The sequence below is a fragment of the Bos indicus genome, chromosome 26 (assembly GCF_029378745.1).
Source record: "Bos indicus isolate NIAB-ARS_2022 breed Sahiwal x Tharparkar chromosome 26, NIAB-ARS_B.indTharparkar_mat_pri_1.0, whole genome shotgun sequence".
Lineage (NCBI taxonomy): Eukaryota > Metazoa > Chordata > Mammalia > Artiodactyla > Bovidae > Bos > Bos indicus.
This window is the reverse complement of record NC_091785.1, coordinates 42,170,095-42,197,580: the sequence shown is the minus strand read 5'-3', so window position 1 is coordinate 42,197,580 and position 27,486 is coordinate 42,170,095. Positions and strand designations below refer to the sequence as shown.

At 42.7% G+C, this 27,486-nt stretch overlaps 2 protein-coding genes across 10 annotated transcripts in view; one reads left to right on the top strand and one right to left on the bottom strand.

Moving 5' to 3' along the window:
* The window catches only part of LOC109553137 (ATPase PAAT-like), a 55,077-nt gene extending 33,470 nt beyond the window's left edge, over positions 1 to 21,607 (top strand). For 4 of the 8 annotated variants that reach the window (XM_070781045.1, XM_070781044.1, XM_019953073.2 and 1 more), the window contains 3 exons: positions 1,612 to 1,818; positions 8,280 to 8,734; positions 14,069 to 15,228. In XM_070781045.1, coding sequence (XP_070637146.1) covers positions 1,612 to 1,818; positions 8,280 to 8,734; positions 14,069 to 14,303 — 897 coding nt within the window. In that variant the 3' untranslated portion in view covers positions 14,304 to 15,228. Of the gene's footprint in view, positions 1 to 1,611; positions 1,819 to 8,279; positions 8,735 to 14,068; positions 15,229 to 18,676; positions 20,077 to 20,389 lie in introns of those variants that run through there. The other 4 variants (XR_011564320.1, XM_070781048.1, XM_070781047.1 and 1 more) reach the window with 4 other exon arrangements.
* Positions 21,608 to 22,007: 400 nt separating this feature from the next.
* Positions 22,008 to 24,597, bottom strand: FAM24A (family with sequence similarity 24 member A). 2 transcript variants are annotated; one of them, XM_070781050.1, is made up of 4 exons: positions 24,509 to 24,597; positions 24,334 to 24,368; positions 23,441 to 23,561; positions 22,008 to 22,317 (listed from the first exon to the last, which is right to left on the bottom strand). In XM_070781050.1, the coding sequence occupies exons 3-4, from the start codon at positions 23,548 to 23,550 to the stop codon at positions 22,131 to 22,133; spliced, it is 297 nt and encodes a 98-aa protein (XP_070637151.1). In that variant the 5' UTR covers positions 23,551 to 23,561; positions 24,334 to 24,368; positions 24,509 to 24,597; the 3' UTR covers positions 22,008 to 22,130. The 2 variants fall into 2 exon arrangements, with proteins under 2 accessions (XP_070637151.1, XP_070637150.1); XM_070781049.1 differs by having other exon boundaries at positions 24,334 to 24,557.
* Between the last annotated feature and the right edge of the window lie 2,889 nt (positions 24,598 to 27,486).

Sequence of the window (27,486 nt, the reverse complement as noted above, 5' to 3'; positions counted from 1 at the left end):
CGCTCAGCTTTCTTCACAGTCCAACTCTCACATCCATACATGACCACTGGAAAAACAATAGCCTTGACTAGACGGACCTTTGTTGACAAAGTAATGTCTCTGCTTTTTAATATGCTGTTTAGGTTGGTCATAGCTTTCCTTCCAAGAAGTAAGCGTCTTTTAATTTCATGGCTGCAGTCACCATCTGCAGTGATTTTGGAGCCCAGAAAAATAAAGTCAGCCACTGTTTCCACTGATTCCCCATCTGTTTGCCATGAAGTGATGGTGCTGGATGCCATGATCTTAGTTTTCTGAATGTTGAGCTTTAAGCCAACTTTTCACTCTCCTTTTTCACTTTCATCAAGAGGCTGTTTACACATATTAGAGTGCTTATAGATAGCGGCTGCTGCATTGGGCATTTAGGAAGTGGCAGTTATGAAATAAACTGGAATGTTGCTCATATTATAGTGGCAAGATAGGTAGATTAAGTGTCAAAATACACACAACATTCACTGGTGAGAAAGGCTGGCGGTTGCAAAGCATAATATGCATTTTGAAATGTGGGTATATACATTTCATGAGGTTCTTCCTTGTTGATGACAGTCACATCTTTGGTGCCACACTAAGTTTTTAGATCATGGGTCTGTATTCACCTGTGTCTTTGTGTGATGTATGGGTTTGTTGTCTCTGAAGATGAATGGGGTTTGTAACTGTGCTGTGGAAGTACCAGGGAGTGCAGAGAGTTTCATTTAGGAAAATCTTTGGGTTTGTATGAAGGCCTCTTCTGGGCCAGTAGTACCTTCAATAGTTTATGAAAGTTAAATGAAGTTACTGCTGTGTATCTTTGAGCACTCACTCAGTGATATACACTGGACATTGTAACGCACAATCCTTATAACAACCATGTGAACTGATTTTACCCCTGGCTAAAGTTTGGCATCTGCCCAGGGTCACCCAGGCACAGCCCTCCCTGAACTCAGGTCTGTCTGATTCTAGATCCTGTTTGCTTTCCACTTTGCTACTTTGCAGTCCTACAGCACACAGGAAGCATCTTGCTTTAGAAGCACGTACAAGATGAGGCAGCATAAAGCTCTGAACAGCTTCTGGGACAGAAGCCAGAAGAACTAGGCTCAAAGACCGACCGTTGTTTACTCTGTTGACAAAGTAGAAAATCACCGTGAACTTGTTTTTCATATGTAAACTATTGAGATCTGTTAGGTTGTCTTAATATTCCTTATGGTTTTAATTCTAAAATACTGAGTTATATTTAGCACTTCACAAACATTTTGCATGGGATCCTGGACAGTCATCTTTTGTATTAAATGATATAGCATGTTTCAGGATGGTAAGATCTCAGATTGATACAGTTTATCTTTAGTTCCTTAAACAAGAAAACATTATTAAATAAAACATTATTTATACGTAATCTTTTACTTAAAAGGGCTTTTTATATTTTCCTTGTTCTTTTGAATCTTTTCTTGGCTTTTACTGTTCTAGAGACAACTTAAAAATGTACTTGAATTTAATTTTTAGATTCTTGAATGCTTCTTTCTTCAGTATTAATAAGAAATGACCTTAAATAATGGTTGTTTTTATTACTATTAATTTTGCTGAACTTTTTTGTTATAATAGCTGCTCTCCTTTGGTGAAAAGAACTGTGTGTTCATCAGTAAAGTTGTGGTACACGTAAGGCCAGTCTTGGCACGTTCTTCAGCAGGCTCTCCCACTCTAGGATCAAGGATAGACCTGGAGAGGGTCCAAACCATCATGGAGTCCATGGCGTCAAAGTTATCACCTGGAGCTCAGCAGTTGATGAATATGGTGAGATTCCAGCAGCAGGTGAGTAGGAACGGATTTCTTTCTGGATACCATTACAGTTCTTTAAATAATAGCTTTTTATTAGGACATGTGGTGACATAAATCTTTTCCACTTAACTATTGTTATTGATGTGACTGTTATCTTTACTAACTTTTCTAAAAGTAACATTCTGTAGCCTTATGCCCTTACAAACAGAATATTTCTATTACAGACTTCATAATTTTCTATGAATTCACTCATTTATTCACTCAGCAAGTATTTACTTAGCCCCTTCTTTGTGAATGATGCTCTGTTCTAGTTACTACAGAAGGTTCCAAGGTGAATTAGTCTACGGCCTGTCCCTAAAGGTCTCTGTGGTCTTATTAAGGGACTACATAGGTGGGATTCAGTTCAGTTCAGTTCAGTCGCTCAGTTGTGTCCGACTCTTTGCGACTCTGTGAATCGCAGCATGCCAGGCCTCCCTGTCCATCGCCAACTCCTGGAGTTCACTCAGACTCACGTCCATCGAGTCAGTGATGCCATCCAGCCATCTCATCCTCTGTCGTCCCCTTCTCCTCCTGCCCCCAATCCCTCCCAGCATCAGAGTCTTTTCCAATGAGTCAGCTCTTCACATGAGGTGGCCAAAGTACTGGAGTTTCAGCTTTAGCATCATTCCTTCCAAAGAAATCCCAGGGCTGATCTTCAGAATGGACTGGTTGGATCTCCTTGCAGTCCAAGGGACTCTCAAGAGTCTTCTCCAACACCACAGTTCAAAAGCATCAATTCTTCGGCGCTCAGCCTTCTTCACAGTCCAACTCTCACATCCATACATGACCACAGGGAAAACCATAGCCTTGACTAGATGGACCTTTGTTGGCAAAGTAATGTCTCTGCTTTTGAATATGCTATCTAGGTTGGTCATAACTTTCCTTCCAAGGAGTAAGCATCTTTTAATTTCATGGCTGCAGTCACCATCTGCAGTGATTTTGGAGCCCAGAAAAATAAAGTCTGACACTGTTTCCACTGTTTCCCCATCTATTTCCCATGAAGTGATGGGACCAGATGCCATGATCTTAGTTTTCTGAATGTTGAGCTTTAAGCCAACTTTTTCACTCTCCACTTTCACTTTCATCAAGAGGCTTTTTAGTTCCTCTTCACTTTCTGCCATAAGGGTGGCATCATCTGCATATCTGAGATTATTGATATTTCTCCTGGCAATCTTGATTCCAGCTTATGCTTCTTCCAGCCCAGCGTTTCTCATGATGTACTCTGCAAAGAAGTTAAAAAAGCAGGGTGACAATATACAGCCTTGATGTACTCCTTTTCCTATTTGGAACCAGTCTGTTGTTCCATGTCCAGTTCTAACTGTTGCTTCCTGACCTGCATATAGGTTTCTCAAGAGGCAGGTCAGGTGGTCTGGTATTCCCATCTCTTTCAGAATTTTCCACAGTTTATTGTGACCCGCATAGTCCATAAAGCAGAAATAGATATTTTTCTGGAATTCTCTTGCTTTTTCCATGATCCAGCAGATATTGGCAATTTGATCTCTGGTTCCTCTGCCTTTTCTAAAACCAGCTTGAACATCAGGAAGTTCACGGTTCAAGTATTGCTGAAGAGGGCTGCAACATGAGAGAGAGAGAGCAGTATGGATTAAATCTTCAGTGCTGGAAGGAGTATAATGTAGCTAGGAAATGCATAGAAGTTCATTTCTCTGGAGTGAAGAAGCGATAGGGGAAGCTTCAGGTAGACTAGGGCTGGATCATAGAGGATTTTGAATGCTTTTATGAAGCTTGTGGGCATGTTTTACCTGTTTTAATTAACTCTAGTTCACTATTACGTGTAAGATGAGGAGTCAGTAGAAAGTGAGACTGCAGGAAACAAAGGATCTCTGTGTTATTTCTCGTCCAGAGGAGGGTTAAGAGGGTCTAAACTTGAAGGAGGACCCTAGTGCTGGGTTGTGAGATGCCACAACAGTGGGACCATTGGGACTTGACAGTAACTTGTATGGGGTTTTGGGGAGAAAAATAGAATCAAACGTGAAACCAAACTTTTGAAGATAGTGATGTCAATAATACACAGGGAATGCAAGGGAGGGAGTGACTTGGAGGGGAAAAAACGTTTATTTTGGGAGTATTGAGTTTTCTATGTGAATACCATGTTCCTGGGGTGACGTTGTGAGCCTTTGGAAACACAGGGGCGGGGGCATCCCTAGTAGATGACAGAGAAGGTGGTGAAGGGAGAGACCGGGGCCAGGAAGGAAGACCACAGGCGAGCAACTGTGTTTTCTCGGAGCACAGGGAGAAGGGTGAGGAGGCGGAGTGCAGGAGCCACTGTTTAGAGTAGCAGAAATGTGATGTCAGTTCAGTTCAGTCGTGTACGACTCTTTGACACCCCATGAACTGCAGCACACCAGGCCTCCCTGTCCATCACCAACTCCCAGAGTCCACCTAAACCCATGTCCATTGAGTCAATGATGCCATCCATCCATCTCATCCCCTGTCGTCCCCTTCTCCTCCTGCCCTCAATCTTTCCCAGCGTCAGGGTCTTTTCAAATGAGTCAGCTCTTCACATCAGGTGGCCAAAGTATTGGAGTCTCAGCTTCAACATCAGTCCTTCCAATGAACACTCAGGACTCATCTCCTTTAGGATGGGTGGTTGGATCTCCTTTCTGTCCAAGGGATTCTCAAGAGCCTTCTCCAACACCACAGTTCAAAAGCATCAGTTCTTCGGCGCTCAGCTTTCTTTATAGTCCGGCTCTGATGTCAGGAGACCTGAATTCAACACTGACAGTGTTAGTTCTGTGCTATTTAGCATTGCTTCCTCTATTTAAGGATAAATTTCTTCATGTTTACTATCTAAAGGTTAATTGTTTACAATCTAGCAATGCTGCTGAGATCATAAGATGAATGTGGAAGTTTAAATCAAATAATACAAATAAAAAAGTCATATAACTTCTGTGAGATTGTCCAACATTAATTTAGTAGGAGTATCATTGGAGGGACAGGCAGACATAGAACAGGAGAGCTGGTGATGACCTTGGAAACCTCAGAATGGAGAGCTTCTAAAAGAACAGAGCCCATCCTCTTCGTTCTCTGGTACAGTGATCTCACCTGCACAGCTCAGGAGGTTCCTAACAGATGCTCCTGCTCCAGTGCTCCCTCTCCACAGAGCAACCAGGATGATCTCAGAGGGTCCATCAGACTCGACTTCCCCTGTGTAATGTCCCCGAACTGCTTCCCCTCACCCCAGAGTTAATCCAGATTCCTCACCCTCTCATCTCAGATCTGGGCCGTCGTTCCCTCCTCAACACCATCTCCTGTCACATCTCCTCAGATGCTCGTCTCTGGACATTCTGAGGTGTGTGTTCCCCAGATATCCACCTGTGCTCCCACCTCAGGACCTCTGCACTCTTAACTGTTCTCTTTGGCCAGAATCCCCTCTTCTCGATCTTAGCAAGTCTGCCCTTTTCTTGTTCTTTCAGCCTCATCTTAAATGTTCCATCTTGAGTGAGACCTTCACCAGCCACACTGGTGCACTATCTGTATCATATTTTCATCATGGCTTTCTTCATTATTTTTGTTGTTTTATACACACACACACACACACATATTTTCATCATGGCTTTCTTCATTATTTTTGTTGTTTTATATACACACACACATATATACATGTATATTTACTGCTCTTTTTATCTCATTAAAATATAAGCTTTGTGCAAACAGGAATCTGATCTGTCTTATTTATGACTCTAATGTATATGCTCCTTGATTATCAACTCAGCTTCTTTTGCAGATCCTTAATGGGCCAGCTTGAATAGCGAGGAGATGGAAACCAGGTTCTGAGGGATTAGATAGTAAATGAGTAGTTGGAATGTGGAGGTAGCCAGGTTAAAGTAGGTTGTTTCAGGAAGGCTAGAGATAGGAACCTGCCTGCATCAGAATCCCTTGGAAAGCTTGTAGAGACAGAACACTGGCCCTCAGTTGTGACCTGAAACCCTGAGGGTGTGATTCAGGACTCAGCTATTTCTAACCAGCAACAGCAGATGAGCCCTATGCATAGTGTATTTTAAGAACAAATGTTTAAGGGGAAAGATCCAATGGACATAGAGATTAAAAATTTAAAAACAGAAGAAACTTTGTGTGTGTGAAAGATTTTGGAAACATTCAAGACGGTTAATGGATTTTAAAAAATCAATTCATGACTGATACTTTTAAAAACTTGTGTTTGGAAAAGAAATGATGGCAAAGTTTCAGGTGTTTTTTTGGCCATGTCTTTAAGGGTTTTTTTTTTTTTTTTTTTTTTTGCTTGTGTATTTAATTCCAAAAACAATATGCTTTCTTCATCATGAATTTATGTCAGTTCAGAAGTGCATTAGGTAAATCATAGGAGTGCTTGCCCAACTCTTACCTTACTCTCCAGCTTGATGTGTGTCTCTGTAGCTTTGTCTCATCCAGAAATGCAAGTCCTCCAACCAGCAGCACATGTTATTGTAACCTGTTTCCCATTATATGCATATGCTAAATCCTTACCTGTGCGGGCATTTGGTAAACACCCTGGGGAAGAAAGGAGATCCTGTGAAATCTTCTTTTAAACATGCTAATAAATATCCTATTTCTATGGGGAGACTATATTTATGGAATTCTCATGGGATATACCTGGTTCTCTGGAATTGCTTTTGTTTGCAAACAAGTAATCCATGGACTGTCTTTCTGAGAAGTGTCGCATAAGCTCTGTAAGTATCTGTTGAGTGTAGAGGAGGGGTGTTTCATGATCAGAACCCCTCCTCCTGTGTAAGGGGTGTAGCCACGCACACTGTTGCGAGCCTGCCCGTGTTCTTTGGGGCAGGGCCTGTCCTGAGGGGAAAGGAAGGGCCTGGGAGCAACTTCCTGGCCTCTCCTTGCTTCACATGTGCCTTGTGGTTCCTTGTTTCCTGAAAAGTTTTATTAAAGTGGTTTCTTATTTCCTTGTATTTGCATTTCACATGTGCTGACTTGGATTTGTTTTTGCTTCAGCGGTTTAGAATAATTGAGTAAGAATTCTGTCTGATAGTGTCTGGCATATGCTTGTCATTTAAAGTTATCTGAGTGAAAGCTCTGGGCCATTTTCTCAAAGAAAATATATTCAGTTATTCTAAGAATTTTCACTATTTACCTTGTTCATCTTAAAAAATAAAAATATTCTCTTTGTCCTTGTTTTTTCAAGGTGATTAAAAAGTTAAAGCAAATCCTTTAAGATGTTCAGAGATAAAGATTTAATTTTTCAGAATTCTGGGAGTATATATACAAATTTGTGTTTGCTTTTCACTGTCTTATTTCCAGGGCCTGAAACAGTACCTAACACAGAGTAGATTTCTGGTAAATATTTGTTGAATGAATGAGTTCTGGGCTAATTTTATCCAAGGATCATTTTTTAGTACATCCAGAAAATTTATGGATCAAGTGTCTTCACCTGGTCTTGAATAATAGTACTTTTCTTAGTCTCTCTTACAAGGTATTGAACAGTGTTAACTATAAGACGATATCCCCTGATAAGAATCTCTAGGACTTCCCTGGTGGTCCAGTGGTTAAGACTCCAAGCTTCCATCTGCAGTGGGCATGGGTTCGAACTCTAGTTGCAGAATTAAGATCCCTTGTGTGGTAGAGTGCAACAAAATAAATAAACAGATAAGTTAATAAAAAAGAATTTCTAGTAGAGTTCTGGGTTTAGAGTTTAGGGTAGAGCCATCTAATGTAACAGCTAGGCTGGAGATAGTTTTGCTTTGTCTTGTGGAAAAATTGAGGAACATGGCAAGAGCATGCCTCTCTGGAGGAAACTGTAACCTATCAGAGGTGAGCCATTCTTCTCAGGAAGTAATACAGCCTAGCTGGGCTGAGGCCACAAAACGTATTCATTATGCTATAAATTATCATGGCAGTCATGGCCCCAAAGTAGCTCATTTTAATAATTGAAAATGTCACAAAAGTATTCAGACTTTAAGTATTTGGGTAGAACATCAAACTTTAAGCAAGTAACTATCTAGTCTATCTTCCAGTGAAAACAAATTGCATATCCTTAGGGTGGCCTACATTTGTGACAGTGGGCAGATGATTTTTAATTCTAGGAAAATTATCAATTATTGTGACTCATTAGAAAATACCATAAATTAAGGAGGGCTTTGTAGTGGAAACATTAAAATATACTTGTGCAATTTTACTAAGTATGCTTGTATTTATTTGAAGATTTTCCTTAGCAAAACTACACTGAAATGACTAGAAGTCCTGACTCTGGAGCTGGGTGTCCGGGGTTCCAGTCCTAGTTCTGCCACCAATGGCCGTGTTACCTTGGCCGAGTTAGCTTTAGTCTTTTCTCCTCAACTCAATACTGGGACAGTGGCTGTGGCCTGCTCCACGTGAACGTTCTGAGGCTCAGATGGAAGAAGGCACCTTGCCTGACTCGAGGTCACTCCAGAGTTAGCTGTCACTATCATTAATGTTCCTGCTCTTTCCTCATCTGCCTTCCTTAGAATTGTGTTGCCATCGGAGAGCAGCTCCAGTCGATCCTGGGAAACACGGGACACAAGCACGTGATGGGGCTGCCGTCCTCGTCTACTCCGGGAGCCTTCGACAAGTCATCCTGCACACCTTTTCCTTTCAGAACTGGATTGACATCTGGAAACGTGACTGACGACTCGGAGGCTACCACTGAGAAGAGTCTGCAGCCAGCTGGTGGAGGAAGTATGAGCAGCCTCCAAGAGTGTAAAATTGTGCCACAAAGCCGTTCTATTCTTGAGAATGATCTGAAGAATGCAGTATCTTCTTTCTTATCAAAGAAAGCAGGTGACAGCTCACACATACCTAACTCCGAGTTGCTGCCTTTTCTGCAGAATTTGTGTGGCCAGGTGAGCCATCTCCGGGTGGGACCCGGCACCAAGTGGCAGGACAGCATCACCAAGCCTGGCGGAGGCGCCGGGGGTGTCACGTAAGTGTTTAGACCCATGTGGTCGAGATGGGGTGTGGGAGAGGGTGTGGAGGCAGGTGGGGGAAAGAGGTTTGTTTCAGTAGCTTCTGCCTGAACTTGTTTGCGGAGAGAACTGTGGGAGCTTTGACATTTCACCATTGACACACGTAGAAGAAAGAAATATTCTGCAGAGTAGAATGTGTTGCTTTGAAAGAAGTGTGTAAATTGGAGGTGCCGAGCACTTCTCAGGCCTTTGGTGGGAGGAGTATAAGCGACAGACAAGGGTCGGAGTAGAGAGTTACCTGTATGAAGGGAGAGGAGCTGTGGTAGCCATGACGTGCACAGTTTGCCTGATTGTATGAACTGAACCATTGCAACGGATTTTCTTTGTAGATCCTGTGTGACCTGGGCTGATTTTCGAGTCATCCAAACATTTCTCAGCTTGTAATTGTTAATAGTGTACAGGCCCTTATTCTCTGATCTCAGAATTCCAATTTTTTCCACTCCTACTTTGATTGAGGGGTAGTTAAGTGTTTAGTATGTGCAGGAGATGCAAGAGATGCAGGTTCGATCCCTGAGTCGGGAAGATCCCCTGGACTAGGAAATGGCAACCCACTCCAGTATTCTTGCCTGGAAAGTTCCATGGACAGAGGAGCCTGCTGGGCTACAGTCCATGAGGCTGCAAAGACTTGGGCGTAACTGAGCACACACACACCTCCTTTAGATAGATGGAATGTTTCCAAATATTGCACTAGATGGGAATTCAGGACTTCAGCCATGGTTCTGACTTAACTATTTTACCTTACTATTTCAGTCTTTTGATTTAGACTTTTTTTACATCTCAAATGAGGTCATTGTATTGGTTGAAATTTTCTTAATGTATTTAATAGCATTGAAATTTGAGGAGTTTAGTAAGTTATTGAAACAAATGGTAGTTCTTGGGAAGAACAAGGAAAGGTAACAGTGTTTTTTAATTGTTGATAGTCTTCATCAGTGTTAACGTGTGACTGGCAAAACAAACAAATACGACAAGGCAAAGGAAGAAGAAACCTAAACATTTAAAAACTGCGCTTCCTTGATAGCTCAGTTGGTGAAGAATCTGCCTGCAATGCAGGCGACCCTGGTTCAATTCCTGGGTCGGGAAGATCCGCTGGAGAAGTGATAGGCTACTCACTCCAGTATTCTGGCCTGGAAAATTCCATGCATTGTATAGTCCATAGGGTCGCAAAGAGTCGGACACGACTGAAGGACTTCCACTTCCACTTTTCTGATTCCAGCTGAGCTGGAATGTCTCCAGTTCTCTCAGATCCTCCCTATTAACAATAAAAAAATCCCTGGATATAATACAGCAAACACACAAAGACTATAAAAGGTGGAGAGAAGTCAGATTGCTTAGGGCCTCTGAAGCTTAGTGTTTCTTAGTTCCTGGTTATCAGAGTTTCTTTCATCATAGGGGGATACAGGATTTTATCAAGTATTTTTCCTATGGCTATTTATATGATCATGAATTTTCTTCAGTAATCTCTTCATATGGTGAATTACATTCGTTTCAAAAACTGAACCTGCCTAGCATACCTAGAATAGATCCCACTTGATTCTGGTGTCTAATTCTTTTTTATACAGTGCTGGAACTGATTTGCTAATATTTTGTCAAGTATTCTTACATAGAATTCATTGGAGATACTAGTCTGTATTTATCTTTTACTGTCTTTGTCTGGTTTTATATTATGAGCGTGATACTGGTCTCATAAAATGAATTCTACTTCTTTTTGAGTTCTATATTTTAGAAGAGATTGTGTAAAATTGATGTGACTTTCTTCATATGATGTTTGATATTGATGGAAGTCTCCAATGAAACCAGTTGGGCCTGGATGGTTTCTTTCCTGGTAACTGTTAAATTACAAATTGAATTTCTAACACAGTAAAGTTGTCAGTTCTCCCCGTTGATACGAAAGTTTAATGCAATACATACTAGAACTTCACAATATTTTGCAGACATAGACAGGATTATTTAAAAAATTCTATGAAAAGCAAAAGAGGAAGAATAGCTAAGACAACCTTGAGAAAGAAGGATGAAGTGGGAGGAGTCCCTTTTCCAGTGTCGAGTCTTCTACAGCGAGAGTATCAAGACAGGGCAGTGATGGCAGAGGGGCAGACACAGGGGTCAGTGGAGCCCAGTAGAGGGTTCAGAGATAGACCCACACAGGTGAGCTCAACTGAGTTTTGACAGAGGTGCAACAGCAGTTCAGTAAAGGAAGAAGAAAGAGTCTTTCTGACTCATGGTGCTGGAGCAGATGGATATCCAAAGAGCAAAAAGTGAACTATGACCCAAACCTCGTACCTTATACAAAACTTCACTCAAAATGGATCAGAGCCGTACGTGTAAAACATGAAGCTGTGGAAGTTGTCTAATAATTCACAGGAGACAGTCTTTGGGAACCTAGACGAGACACCAAAAATGTTTGACCTCCATGAAAGTGTTAGAACTTTTGCTCTGTGAAAGACTCTTTTAGGAGGAATAAAATATAAGTTTCAGAGTGGGAAAGAAAATATTTTCAGATTACAAATCCAACAAATGACTTATACCTAAAATATAGAGAGTGCTGAAAACTCAACATAAAAAAAAAAAAAATCCAATTAGAACATGGGCAAAAGACCATAGAGAGACATTTATACCAGATAAGATGTACAAAGCAAATAATCACATGAAAAGATGAGCTATTGTTGACCTCATGGCTATTAAGGAAGGGCATATGAAAACCACAAGACACAAGATACCACTATACAGTTATTCAAATGGTTAAAATAAAAAGTTTAAAAATGGCGACAAAACCAAATACCAATGAGAAGTTGGATCTCTCATACATTGCTCATGGGGACTTAAAGTGGTACAGCCACTTTAAAAAATGTTTGGCAGTTTCTCATAGCTGAACATGTTGTTACCAGGTGACTCAGAAATCATACTCCTGAAATTTATCCCAGAGAAATGAAAACTTCTTTTTTTTTTTTAATTAATATATTTTTGGTTGTGCTAGGTCTTCATTGCTGCTCATGGGCTTTCTCGAGCTGTGGCAAGCAGGGGCTACTCTTCGTTGCTTGGCACGGGCTTCTCATTAGTTGCTCTGTGGCATGTGGAATCTTCCCAGACCAGAGATTAAACCCATGTCCCCTAAGTTGGAAGGTGGGTTCCTATCTGTTGTACCACCAGGGAAGTCCCCCAAGAATTTTTTTCCACATAAAAATCAATACACAATTGTTCATAGAAGCTTTATTTGTAAAAGCCCCAAACTATAAGCAACCAATATGTCTTAAAGTTGATGAATGGTTAAATTAACCCTGGTATATCCATATCATGGGATGCTATCAGCAATAAAAAGGAATTACCTATTGACACATGCAACAATTTGGTTGTCTGGCAAAGGCATTATGCTGATCTACAAAAGAGAATCTCAAGAGGTCAAGTTACATGGATCCATTTGCGTAACATTCTCATAATGCAGATGAACACTGTAAGTGATTACCAGGTGTTTGGGATGGAGGAGATTAGGGAAGTGGATGTGACAGTGAAAGGGGAGCAGAGGGAGGTCACTGTAGTTAAGGGATAGTTCTGTCTCTTGACTGTGGTGATATTTACATGAATGTGTGTACGTGTGATAAAATGGCATACCCACACTGTACTGACATTATTATTCCATAGTTAGGTAAGAAGTAAAGACCAACCAGGACCACTGGGTGAAGGGTACTGCACAAATATAGTGTCTTTACAACTTCCTGTGAATCTATAGTTATTTGAAAATAAATATTAAAATAATTAATATTAAAAATTTTTAAATAAATATACATTAAGAAAAAGAAGAAAATAAAGGGAACAATAAAAAGCTTCTTATATATTCTAGAGTGTTGTTGTTTAGCCATTGTTGTTTGACTCTCTGCGACCCCACGGACGGCAGCACGGCAGGCCTCCCTGTCCTTCACCATCTCCCGGAGCTGGCTCAAACCCATGTCCATTGAGGCAGTGATGCCATCCAGCCATCTCATTCTCTGTCACCCCCTTCTGCCTTCACTGTTTCCCAGCATCAGGATCTTTTCCAATGAGTTGGCCCTTCGCATTAGGTGGCCAAAGTATTGGAGCTTCAGCTTCAGCATCAGTCCTTCCAGTGAATATTCATGGTTGATTTCCTTTAGGTTTGACTGGTTTGATCTCCGTGTAGTCCAAAGGACTCTCTTCTCCAGCACCACAGTTCAAAAGCATCAGTTCCTTGGCACTCAGCCTTCTTTACAGTCCAACTATCTCATCCATGCATGAGTTCTAGAAACCACTACATTCTAGAGTAGTGGTTCTCAAAGTTTTTGGTCTTTATCCTCTTAAAAATAATTGAGCACTCCAAAGAACTTTTATTTATGTAGGCTATATAAAAATATTTATTAGTTTAGAAATAACAATAAACCCATTACATAGTAACATAAATATCTTTTTGAAAAAATACCATATTTTCTTTTTAGAAAGTTTAGTGAGAATGGTATTGTTTCACATGTATGTAAAACTGTATTGACTTTGGGTTGTAGTTTCATATATGTTGCCTTATGGCATGTATAACTCAATATAGCTAGTAAGACCGCAGTAGAAATACTGAGAACAAACTGAATTCCCTCTGAGAAAAACACTTATCTGTACCCTAAACCTGCTACCTTAAAGAATTCTAGGAAACAGAATACACAACCATATAGCAGTTAGTCGTCACAGTAATGACCTTGTACACGGTGTGGCCTCTGGAGAGTTCATTGTGCATTTATTGTACAATTCATGTTCAGATAACTTAGTGTTATTATAAAAAATACTTTTGACCTCATGGAATGCCTGGAAAAATATGAGGAGATCCTAGGGTTTTGTGGACCACACTCTGAAATTCACTGTCCTCGTCCTTCCAACGCTTTAGAAGGTTGTTCAGATGAAGAAAAGAGAAAACTGTTAAAATGCTTGGGGAAGGACTTGGAAGACATAGAAAGACCTTAAAGAAAAAGCAAGATTGCTTTTGATTTCGAGCGCAAAACCAAAAAGAAAGACCCTTTGTATCTAAACACTTGTTTTTGAGGGTAGAAATTCTGTCATCTTCATTTTTATATTCTTAATTTCAGTTTATGCTTAAATACTTAAAGAACTGAAGCAATAATAATGCCTTGAGCATTCGACATTGTATGTGTCCAGAACCTGGAAATACGTTGGAAGGAGACAGAATGTAGTTGTGGAGACAAATTTCAGCAATGTGTATCGGCTGCTTTATTGTAGTGTATTTTGGTTGTTTTGTTATAATACCAGGGAAAATTGTCATAATATTTTTTAAAATTTATTTTCAGAGTAGAAGAGCAACCTGTTTGTTCCTATTTGGAAAAGATTCTTTCTAAAAATTTGGAACTGATGGAAAAGAAACTTACAGACTACGTTGATCAGCGAATATATAAACTCCAGGAGCACATAGATAATAAGATGGCTTTGTTAATGGACTTGCTGCAACGTCCCAACTCCCCACCCTCTGGGATGCCTCTGAGACATTATGACTCTGGAGAAGGACTTTCAAATGGAGAAAGATAAATGCTCAACATGTACAAAGTACTACAGATATTTATTACATATTTATTACAAAGCCAAACCCCACCCCAGAAATTTATGAAAAGCAAGTATTTAATGTCCTTTGAAATGTTACCACTTACTTACGTGAAGTGACCTCAGTGTTCGTTTTCCTGCGCGCGCTGTAAATCCAGTACTGTACACTAGGTTAACACGGTGGGATCTTCAGTTATTTTTGTTTGTAATATTTTTCACTCTTACTGAAATTTATGTATACTTCTGGATTAAATGTTTAAGATTTTAAGGATTTCTAAAGCAGTTCCTTAGTTTGTATTGTATATGTGTTTCGTTGAAGTATTTTTTTTTATACAAAGACTTTTTATAGTCTTAGGAGTCTGAAAAATAATGCTTAGAGTATTTGATACTTTTTCTAGTTGATTGTTTTTGAAAAATTGGATCCTTAAGACTTGGAAACTTTCGTTCAAATCACTCATTTACATTTCGTATTGTTTATCTCAGGTAATGAGGAAAGTGCAGTGTCTGGCATGTGTGAAAGTAGTTTACACTGAGGTTGATATTATCGGTTTCAGTACAGTGTCGCAGTAGAGAGGGGAGCACCGATCGGAGCTAGCCTGTTCCTTGTTAGGAATGTTATTGTAGATCTAGTGTTTGATGTAAAATGAGAGAAGTTATTTTATTTTATCTCAGTCAATCCAAAAGATAAAAGGAACTGTTTTCCTTTCTGGACTGGTACAGGTTCCTCTTTCTAGAACCCTTTTCTGTATATTTAAAGCATGAAATTCTCAGGGTCTGCATTGAGGGGTTGAGGCATATGAATCAAAGAGATTTCAGTTCTCTCAGGCAGGCTTAATTTTTAGAAATTATAACTATCATGTGTGTTGAAGGGTGATGATTCACATTTAAAAAATAAATGTATCCACTCTGGAAACTGCTTGTCTAAGGAAACAGAATGTTTTGCTTTTCAATGTTCTTTTCTAACTGGAGGATAACTGCTCTTACAGTGTTGTGTTGGTTTCTGCTGTACGACGCAGATCTGCCCGTGAGTGTGTATATATCCCCTTCCTCTTGAGCCTGCCTCCCTCAGCCATCTTTTCTTAAAATGCTTTATGAAAGGGGGTGTTTTGCACTCCATACTGTGGTCAGTTCTTTCAAATGAGGACTAATCTGCATACTCATTCATTTGTATCACACTACGAAGGTGGCACAGTCTATGGGACATACTCTCACTATAGCCGCTCGAGAATTTGCGTATTTTTCTATTCTTTTCTAATTCATGGGACAACATACATAGCTGTAAGCTAGTATTTCCATTGTTGTTCAGGAGAAATGCCCGTCACTCCACGCTGGACCCTTTAGTTCAGTTTTACAGTGCCTGGTAGTTGTAGTCTGTTGATTTACAAAGTGTTTCCTTCCAGAGCTTCCCTGGTGGCTCAGTGGTAAAGAATCGGCCTGCCAAAGCAGGCGACACAGGTTCCATCCCTGGTCTGGGGTGATCCCACATGCCTCGGAGCATCTAAGCCCATGTGTCACACAACTCCTGAGCCTGTGCTTCAGAGCCTGGGAGCCGCAGCTACTGGAGCCTGCATGACCTAAGCCTGTGCTCTGCAGTAAGAGAAGCCACCACATTGAGAAGCCCACTCGCTGCAACTAGAGAAGAGCCCATGCAGCAACAAAAACCCGGCAAAGCCAAAAATTAAAATTATTTTAAAAAATGCCTCCTTCCAGATATGTGATTCATATTACAAGTCTCACCTTGATTATATCTGAAACAGAAATATGGTTATATCAAAAAGATATATAAAGGTTCAAGACTGAAAAGACCTGATATCAAATATTCTTCAACTGAATTTTCCACTTTGTAGACACCGAAATCTCTCTCTTAAAAAAATGTGGGGAAGATGGGCCTGGAATCCAGGACTCCTTTCCTTCTCCTTGTCTCCATCCTCTGTTCCAGGTGCCCATGTAGATTTTGGTGTAGAACCTTCTTATTTTGAATTGATCTCCTTTGACATTTGAAATCCACGGCTATTGAAAGGTGAAGTGACTCATCTCTCAAGGGAAAGCAAATACAGCATCTTCCTCATTGTCCCTTCCTGCCCTCACATCACTACTTCCTCCTTCTTAAAGGCAGTCCCACGCCCTGCATTGGACAGCAGCCCAGGGTTTCAGTATTCTACCATTATGACATTTTCTAAGTGTTCTTGGAGAACATGAGTCCATGATGATGTAGAGGAAAAAACACCAGGATAGATAAATCTGAGTTCTTCCTTGTTGGTCACTTAACTGCTGTCTAACTTTGCATGAGGGATTCAATATTTTTGATAACCTCAGTTTTCCCTGCTGTAAAATGGGAACAGCGCAGCTTCCATCTTGTATGAGTTTCTAATACTCTGAACATGAAGCAGCTGGTACAGCTCTGGCACACAGGAGGCGACAGTTGAATGCTCATCTCCCTCTTCCCTGTCTTTGGCTACGCTGAGTCTTCACTGCTGCGCCTGGGCTGTCTCTAGTTGTGATGCGCAGGCTTCTCATTGCAGTGGTCTCTCTTGTTGCAGAGCACAGGCTCCAGGGCACTCAGGCTCAGTCGCCGTGGCGTGTGGTCTTGGTTGCTCCACATGTGGAATCTTCCCCAGACCAGGGATTGAACCCATGTACCCTGTGCATGGGTTCCTATCCACTGTACCACCAGGGGAGTCATATGATTCTTAATAACCCTAGAATTCCAGGCAATTTGAAAGCCCCGCTTCTCTTTTATTTCCTTGAGGGTTAAAGAGAAGGCAGGCCTATGTCAGTGGTGTAGGGCTGTGATTCTCAACGTGTGGCAGCATCAGTATCTCCTGGGAAGTTGTTACCTGTGCACATTCTCAGGCCCCACCCACCCTGTTTGAGTCATCAAATTGGGGGTGTGGTAGGGCACAGCAATTATGCTTTTAGTAACTCTGCAAGTGCTTCTGATACTCTGTCCAGTTTCAGAACCACTGGGACAGGGTAAGGAAGAGTACAGGCTCTGGAGGTAGGTTGCTTGGAGTCAATTCGTCTCCGCCTTCCATTAGTCTGCGCCTTTGGTCACATGCAGTGACTTCTCTGGACTTTCTCAGGCTTCTCCAGTGGCTCAGCTGGTAAAGAACCTGCCTGCCAACGTAGGCGATACAAGGGATGTGGGTTCTATGCCTGGGTCCGGAAGATCCCCTAGAGTAGGAAATGGCAACCCATTCCATTATTGGAGCCTGGAAAATTCAACAGAGGAGCCTGGGGGCTACAGTCTATGGGGTTGCAAAGGATCAGACACAGCTGAGCGAGGGAGCACAGCACACTGGACTTTCTTAGCCACTGACTGGGAATTAGATCACATCTGCCCCTGAGAGAAGGCTGTTGAGAAGATTAACTGAGGCAGTTCTCATGAAACCTTGAGACAGTCTTGTAGTTTAGTGCCCTGTTCTCAGCTTGGCCTCACACTGAGATCACCTGGGCACTTACAAAAAAGAAAAAAACAAACAAAAAAAAACAAAACCACCTGTAGATGTATATTTATTTCAAAATAAAAGGTTAAAAATAATCCACTGGCTCTTGGGTCCTACCCCTGGAGATTGTGATCTGAGTCTAGGGTGTTCAGCTCATAGGTCTAGGTTTTGGGAAGCTCCCCTGCTGATTATAATGCACAGAAAAGCCCAGAACTAGAAGTTCAGTGTCTTGGGGACAAGAATCTGGAACTAGACTAGCTGGCTACTAACTCTGTAAATGGTCATCCCATTTATAAACAGAATGATCCGAGACAAGTTCTCAAGCTCCCGGTGAGCTCGAGCTGGGGGCACAGCCATCAGTCAGTGACTTATCAGCCATGCCCATCATCATCATCTATAAGCAGCTGACTAATAGATTTTTCAGTGTGGGCAGAGACTTCAGTCTTCCTTGTTCAGAGATCAAAGTCTCCACTTGCTGAAAGTGGGGAAAGATGATTCTGATGTGTTGTTTTCTGCTCTCTTATTGTCCAGGAGCCGTCCTCACTGGGGCTGAGTTTCAGGATCAGGGCTTTGTGGGTTTCCGCTCCCCACCGGGAGATCCCCACTCGGCCACGTTGCTAGAAGTGAACTGTGTTTCCCCCATCACAGGGTTAGCTATCAGGACTTTATGTCCTCAGTGTGAAGCTCTGGGGAGAACACATGCATGACATTGTGATGCGGGGTTCACAAAGAGGAAAAATTTCTTAGAGCCTGAAGGAGGACAGTTTTTAAAAGAAATTAACTGAATGTGAATGAACGCATACTTCATCATGGAATCTTAACGGTTAACTTTTATCTTGCCTTCTTTTTAAAGTCTTTATTGAATTTGTTACAATTTTGTTTCTGTTTCTTATGTTTTGGTTTTTTGGTTTACAGGTATGTGGGATCTTAGTTCCTTGACCAGGGATTGAACCCACACACCCTGCATTGCAAGGCGAAGTCTTAACCGCTGGACTACCACGGAAGTCTCTATTTTTCTTTCTTCTCTCTGGCTGATGGGGGATATACTTATACAAATAGTATTTAGTAAAAATAACACTTTTTACCTGCCTCTTGAGAAACCTGTATGCAGATCAGGAAGCAACAGTTAGAACTGGACATGGAACAACAGACTGGTTCCAAATAGGAAAAGGAGTATGTCAAGGCTGTATATTGTCACCCTGCTTATTTAACTTCTATGCAGAGTACATCATGAGAAACGCTGGGCTGGAAGAAGCACAAGCTGGAATCAAGATTGCTGAGAGAAATATCAATAACCTCAGATATGCAGATGACACCACCCTTATGGCAGAAAGTGAAGAACAACTAAAGAGGCTCTTGATGAAAGTGAAAGAAGAGAGTGAAAAAGTTGGCATAAAGCTTAAGATTCAGGAAACAAAGATCATGGCATCCAGTCCCATCACTTCATGGCAAATAGATGGGGAAACAGTGGAAACAGTGACAGACTTTTTTTTGGTCTCCAAAATCACTGCAGATGGTGACTGCAGCCATGAAATTAAAAGACTCCTTGGAAGGAAAGCTATGACCAGCCTAGACAGCATATTAAAAAGCAGAGACATTACTTTGCCAACAAAGGTCCATCGAGGCTATGGTTTTTCCAGTGGTCATGTATGGATGTGAGAGTTGGACTCTAAAGAAAGCTGAGCACCAAAGAATTGATGCTTTTGAACTGTGGTGTTGGAGAAGACTCTTGAGAGTCCCTAGGACTGCAAGGAGATCCAACCAGTCCATCCTAAAGGAGATCAGTCCTGAGTGTTCATTGGAAGGACTAATGTTGAAACTGAAACTCCCAATACTTTGGCCACTGATAAGAAGAACTGACTCATTTGAAAAGACCCTCATGCTGGGAAAGATTGAAGGTGGGAGGAGAAGGGGACGACAGAGGATGTGATGGTTGGATGGCATCACCAACTCAATGGACATGAGTTGGGTAAACTCCAGGAGTTGGTGATGGACAGGGAGGCCTGCAGTCCACGGGGTCGCAGAGTCAGACACAACTGAGTGACTGAACTGAACACTTTTTAAAGTTTTTTATTTTTTGTTTTGATGTGGACCATTTTTAAAGTCTTTATTGAATGTGCTACAATACTACTTCCCTTCTATGCTTTGGTTCCTTGGTTATGAGGCATGTGGAATCTTAGTTCCCTGACCAAGGATTGAACCTGCACCCCCTGCATTGGAAGGCAAAGTCTCAACCAGTGGACCCCAAGGAAATCCCAGTAAGTATTATTTATTGAGGTAGAATTAACAAATAAAAATTTTATATATGTAAGGTATACCACATGATGTTTTAGTATGTGTACATCATGAAATGGTTACCAAAATCAAGTTGATTGACATAGCTACCACTCACACGGCTACCATTTGTGTGTGTGTGTGTGTGTGTGTGTGTGTGTGTTTCTCTGTGTGTGTGTGGTGAGAACACTTGATATCTACTGACTTAGCAAAATTCAAGTACACATTCTCAATTGGAATAAAAACGACATTTCTGAGCATCCCTTGTGGCTAATTGAGACCATGTCATATCTAGCACAGGGGATTTAAAGAGAAATGGAAGGCACAGCTTTTCTCAACCTTCTTCTTTTCTAGAATTTAAACATGAAGGTTAGAGAACCAGCAGTCACCTTGGACCATGCTGTGTCTTCGGGGAAAGAACCCACATAGAGTAACATGGCCCCTGATGTGGCAAAGACGGCCAGCCTGACCGCTTGCCGCTGGACATCTTGAAGAGGAGAGAAATCAAATTCTTACTTGTTCAAGCCACTGTTATTTGAAATTTTGTTATAGCCACATCTAATCTTAAATGATAAAATAGTCAAGTGATTTGTTCAGCTTAACATGGAAAAGAAAAAAATGAGCTTTTACAAGGTCTGAAGGTGTCTTAAGCTTTAGACACTCCTCAGTCTTTTTAATTAATTTGCCTGTGCCCAGTCTTAGTTGCATGTGGGATATACTTCCTGGACCAGGGATCGAACCCAGGCCCTTGCATCGGGAGCTCAGAGTCTTAGCCACTGGACCACCAGGGAGGTCCCTCCTCTCTCCTTTTGACCTTTCCTGAATTCTTCCAGTTGGTGGTAGCTTGTTATTTCCGTGTTCCTTACCAGGGTTTTCTGTTTTGTAAGATAACTCAGTGGTTCCCCTAACAGATCTACCCTCAACTCAGTGGGGGAGGCCCCAAGGTAGGGTGAAGCCACGCCCCTTAGCATGGCCTCTGACACCATCTCTGTCTCAGCCCAGCTCACTCTTCCAGCCAGCCAGCTTCACACCTCAGCCTGGGCCTTCTCTCCATCTCTTCCTCCACTTGTTCAAATGCTAATGTCTTCTTTCCTGAAAGCCTCCCAAGGCTCTCACCTGTCCGCCACACCACCCCATTAATTATTCCTCTGCTGCCTCCATGCCCTTTGCTGTGCCTCTAACAGATTCCGAATCTCGTTTGACCTACAGGTTTCCAGTTTCCAGTGCATGATTTTGCACCCTGAACAGATACTTGAATTCAGGAACCAAAGCTTCTGTATCTGTACTTTGTCTTGCTGAATCCACTATATTAAATCCAGAAGGTGCTCAAGAAAATAAGTATACACTGAGATGAAGGAAACTGTTAGTCGCTCTGTCGTGCCCGACTCTTTGCGATCCCAAGGCTCCTCTGTCCATGGGATTCTCCAGGCAAGAATACCGGAGCGGGTAGCCACTCCCTTCTCCAGGGGATTTTCCTGACGCAGGGACCAAACCTGGGTCTCCTGAGTTGCAGGCAGATTCTTTATTGTCTGACCCACTAGGGAAGCCCTGAGATGAAGGGAGGGGATTTGTTCACTTTTCATGTTATTAAAAATGCTCTAGTTTGCAAGTGCTTTTCATGTCCTATCCAACTCTATTAGGATTCTCCAGAGAAGCAGAATAGGATATTTGTTGTTGTTTAGTTGCTAAGTTGTGTCTGACTCTGCAACCCCATGGACCGTAGCCCGCCAGGCTCCTCTGTCCATGGGATTTCCTAGGCAAGAATACTGGAGTGTGTTGTTATCTCCTTCTCCAGAGGATCTTCCTGACCCAGCAATCGAACCTGAGTCTCCTGCTAGGCAAATGGATTCTTTACCACTGAGCCACCTGGGAAGCCTAGAACATAAATGCTATGTAAAATTAAATACTAAACACTGACATAAAGTCAGTACATCTTATGTTACATGGTATGGAAATAAGAAAGAAAACATATTTGCTTACTATATGTAAATACAACATATTCATAACAAATAAGGAGGAAATATTCACGACAGAGTCCTTGTTTCTGTAACTAGTCAGATGGTGGCAGTGGGTATTTATAACCACCTTCTATTACTCATTCTGTGTTGAGTCCCTTGTTTATGTCACAGAAGCACGATGTCAGGGGATCAAAGTTGGCAGGCAAGTTACATTCTTCACAGCACTGGAAGCTGGGGTAAGACTCGGGGGTGGAGGTTGCAGCCTCGGTGACCTTATCTTGATCACTACAGGTAATGGTCGTAGCAATGGGTGTCTTTGCAGCACTTAAGAAAAGACATACACAGAGCATAGGATTAGAATTTTTCTTCTCAGTCCACCTGTTACAGTTGTCGGGGGGAGATCTGGAAAATTTGGGCCTGGAACCATTCAAACCCATGACACCAGCCCGAGATGAAAGCAGCTCTGCCCTCATCCCAAGTTCCTGTCCAACCCCTTCCTCTCCTAAGAGTGCCAGAAACGTAAGATCAGGTTCCAGCAAATGAGGGAGAGTGAGCTGCAAGTGCGGGTCACCCAGGTGATCACTGCAGGTCCGCCAAGTGCAGAGCACAACCCGGGAGGGTGCCGAGTCCGCCGCCCCCGGGTGCTGGGTTACCTTCCTGCTCACAGGCTGAACTTCCCTAAAATGGGAACACGGCTGCTGGTTTTTTTTTTTTTTTTTTTTTTAATGTATTCTCCCCACTTATCACATAAAGAATCTGAGACATGGAGAAGCACAGTGCCTTGATTAAACACATACAAGTAGAGGAGGAGCTGGAAATAAAAACCGGGTCATTCAAAGCTTGAGGCAGGACTCTGTTCAACAAACATGCTGCCTCCTTGGAACGTTAATGCGTGGGAACACCACTGCTTCTGACGACCAGTCTCACCCATATTTGAAGGCTCCTTGCCCCCAAATTTAACACTCCCTTTTCAGATCTACACTCCCTGGTGAGGCAAACCCCAGGATCTTCACACAACTCAGCTTCCCCAGGGTCTTACAGGCCCATCCCACTGTGCGCAGAACCAAGGACCCACTGACAGCTCCCCAACTCAGGTGGGGGGAACACCAGCTCAGCCCATCCTCCGAGTGAGCAGAGGCAGACTCAGTCATGCCATCTTCAGTCTGCAATCCTGTGGAATCAACCCGCTGAGGGTAAGGGAGGGCAAGGGATGGCAAAGCAGTGCAGACCCAGCAGCTGAGAACATTCTCCTTGTGAGCTCACAGCCCCAGACCAGAAGGGGTAGAAAGCCAGATTCTACCCTCCCCGCCTCAGTCCTCTCAAACCCTCCTGCTGTTCCTGACCTCACCTAGGGTGCAGCCACAGGGCCGGGGATGACCCCGCTCAAGCACGGAGCCGCAGGATCCCATGTGAGGGGGTGTTAGCTCCTCTTACCCACATCACTCACTTTAACGTGTTGGCTACTTTGTAGTAAAGACCGATGACGACACCTATGAGCACGAAAGCTGTAATCAGTAAGGCGCTCCCAATGGCGATCATGATCTCGAGGTCAAACATCTCTCACACACCTGGGCAGAGAAGTGTGAGCCGTGAGTGTGAGTGTGAGTGTGAGTGTGAGCTCCCGCCCCCTCCCCCGCCTCCCAGTCACTTAGCAACCACAGTATGCTTCCTTCAGAGGGGGGACACAGAACCCAAACCACAGAGCCTTCCTTATGCATGGAAACATGAATCTTCCCAGAAGCCTAGCATCCCAAAGTGGTCCAGGTTGGGTGAAGGGTTTATTCATGGATGAAAAAGGACTGAAAGACGAAGTCCAGAGGGAACGCAATCGACAGAAAACTTGAGAAGAGTCTTTTCCTTTCACAGGCAGTAACATGCAGCTGTCCGTCGAAAACAAGCCCGCACTTGAGCAAAGGGCTTTACTCCCAACCACCCGGGTCTCATGAAATATGTTTACTGATAAGAGTCAGGATTGGCCCCTTGCTGTCCAGCAAATTTAAAAATACTATTTTATGGGAATGACTCAGGGAAAGACTGTTTCAAAACATTAGGCTGTGTAATAAAATACACAAACCCGTTTTATAAGTGATTATATCTTACGGAAAAGGTTTTCAATTCTCCCACTGACAAGTGTCACGCCATCTCATGGTTTCAGGAGATTCACGGAGACTTTTTTTCCTCATTCTGTCTCTACAGGACACAAGAGGCCTTACTGCTCCTTTCCCCTATTCTCCCAGGAAATCGTTTGCCTGGAATAAGCAATTTGCTTAACCTAACACAATGAAATTTGGGACCAGTGAGGAAAGAAGCATAAACAACTCTACTGCTAAACATACTTACTACAGTTAAATCCTCTAGATCTGGATGAAGTCCAACTGGAAAAAAAAAAATTTTTTTTTAAATAACACCAAAAAGCCCTGCAGGGAACAGGATATTTTATCAAACCTGTAATTTGAGAAAGAGAGATCGAATCATCCCCGTTAGAGGACTTAAGATGCAAGGTTGAAGAGCTCACTTTAGAAGCCCAGCCTCTCTCCAGCTCCGGTCCTATGATCCCTATTGGGCCACGGCCTGTGTGACATCAACTCTGGACACCAGCTCTTCCATGGAGTTCTGAATTCTGTTCCATGTGTAGGTATATTTTAGCCCCCATGAAACAGAAAGATCATTTTGAATCACTTAATTCTAAGTCTTTACCTTTTCAGGTCATATGTCCCTTACAATAATTTTCAGGTTTTGACTAGTAATCAAAAGCAGGTTTAAAATTTCAGTGAAAAAAATAAACAGAAACGTGGGGAGCTGAAAAACACTCTTACACTGAAGAGTGTGATTATTGAAGACTTTATGTTACAATAAAATTTTATTGTTACCACACAATAAAATGATGCGGAGGCATTTACTAGGATTCAAGCATATGTTCATTGACATTGGAAGATTTTCATACAAGTTAAAAGGATGACAAATCAAAGCTGAATAGGATACCTGTTCTGTCAAGTGTATAAAGCTACTTGTACCCGGCCAGTCTAGTAACATGAAAAGTGGAGACTCTGGGTGCCGTTTTGTTTTTACTTGATTTTAGGCATGAGGGATCTTAGTTCCTCCAACCAGGCCTCGAACCCATGCCCTCTGCAGTGGAAGCGTGGAGCTTTAGCCAGTGGACCATCAGGGAAGTCCCTCCAGGTGCTATTTTGATCCATTTTTTCGGTGATACCGGGGCTCCCAAGCCCCCAGCAGTGCCGCTTGAAAGAACTGGAGATCCCCCAGCTAGAGCCATGGGTGCATCTAGGTGGGAGAAGGAGTCTCTGGCCCATGGGGGCAAAGGTGACTGTTATGGTGGAATCCCCTCTGGGTTGCCAACTGGCACACCATCAGTGGAGGGGAGTCTCATGACCAGGGAGTGAGCAGAACTTGTCTCCTAGCTACAGCTGTCGGGGGGCTCCTGCACTGTCCACCTTGCCACTGGTGCTGGGCTAGCCTGGGCTTGTCAGCAGGACTCACATTAAATTCAGGGGGAATCAACCCATGGGTTCTGTACCTTTGGAGTCTTGGGGAGTCTGACCTCCATGGGCACAGAGAACAGAGGATGGAAACAAGAGAAGGAAAGGAGTCCTGGATTCCAGGCCCTTTCCCTCCATTTACTTGATAGAATGGTTGGCAAAGTAGTTCAGCTCTCTGAGCCTGTTGTTTTGTCTCAAATATGAAAAGATAACGAACACTGTGTGGTCTGACGGTGGTGGTGGCTGTTAATGTGTGAGAGGTTTCGGTGCAGACAGAAGTATCAATACTTTGTAAACTGTGATGCTGTTGTGAGCAGCTGACGCCTTTGATGGTGGCTCTGATCCAGCCACAGATGTGTTCTGTTTCTGAGCTTGATCCAGATGCAAAGTGTGGAAGTGAAAAGATTGATCTGATGCAACCTTCACCAGGTTCTCTGCTGGGCCCCACCACATAGATTCTGATTCATTGATTTGGGGGTAAAAGCTGAATTTGCCTTTCAACCAGTTCCCAGGTGAGGCTGATGGGATGGCTCTGGGCCGAGCTGTTCCAGTTCAGCCCATCATCTAATGAGAACCCTAAGAGCTTCTGAAAGGCCCCTGTTCAGGGACTGCTTCTCCTTCTGGTGTGATTCCTTAGAATGGGTTGGGCTGTAGAACCTGCACAATTAACAAGTTCCCCAGCTGATTCTGGCAAAGCCTGCAGAACGAGTGAGTAGCAACTGACTTAACTCATCAGACAGTCAGATGTTACATGGTTCTACTGATCCATGCACAGCACCCAAAGAAGGATGCCAGGAAATCCTGCAAGTGAGGCCAGGAACAAAGCTCTACTCTGGTCTTCTTCCCAAGGCTCAGGGTAATCAGGTCACCCTCCTGCTTGAGCTGCTGCTAACTTGGTGCTAAAGATCTGCAGTGAAGCAGTGATGGTTTTCCTGAGCCAGACCCAGGCTACTACCTTTTCAAGCCTTTCCTCTATCTGACATGCGTCATATGCTTGAGTCAACCTAAACTGCTTTCAGTTCAGTTCAGTCCCTCAGTTGTGTCCGACTCCTTGTGACCCCATGGAAAGCCACATGCCAAGAATCTGTCCATCACCAACTCCCGGAGCTTACCCAAACTCATGTCCATTGAGTTGGTGATGCCATCCAACCATCTCATCCTCTGTCACCCCCTTCTCCTCCCACCTTCAATCTTTCCCAGCATCAGGGTCGTTTCATATGAGTCAGCACTTCACATCAGGTGGCCAAAGTATTGGAGTTTCAGCTTCAGCATCAGTCCTTCCAATGAATAGTCAGGACTGATTTCCTTTAGGATGGACTGGTTGGATCTCCTTGCAGTTCTAGGGACTCTCAAAAGTCTTCTCCAACACCACAGTTCAAAAGCATCAGTTCTTCGGCGCTCAGCTTTCTTTAGAGTCCAACTCTCACATCCATATATGACTACTGGAAAAACCATAGCCTTGACTAGATGGACCTTTGTTGGCAAAGTAATGTCTCTGCTTTTTAATATGCTGTCTAGGTTGGTCATAACTTTCCTTCCAAGGAGTAAGTGTCTTTTAATTTCATGGCTGCAGTCACGATCTGCAGTCATTTTGGAGCTCCCCAAAAATACAATTTGCCACAAGTCTGCTACTGTTTCCAGTTTCCCCATCTATTTGGCCATGAAGTCATGAGAAACGCTGGACTAGAAGAAACACAAGCTGGAATCAAGAGTGCCGGGAGAAATATCAATAACCTCAGATATGCAGATGACACCACTCTTATGGAAGAAAGTGAAGAGGAAATAATAAGCCTCTTGATGAACGTGAAAGTGGAGAGTGAAAAAGTTGGCTTAAAGCTCAACATTCAGAAAACGAAGATCATGGCATCCAGTCCCATCACTTCATGGGAAATAGATGGGGAAACAGTGGAAACAGTGTCAGACTTTATTTTTCTGGGCTCCCAAATCACTACAGATGGTGACTGCAGCCATGAAATTAAAAGACGCTTACTCCTTG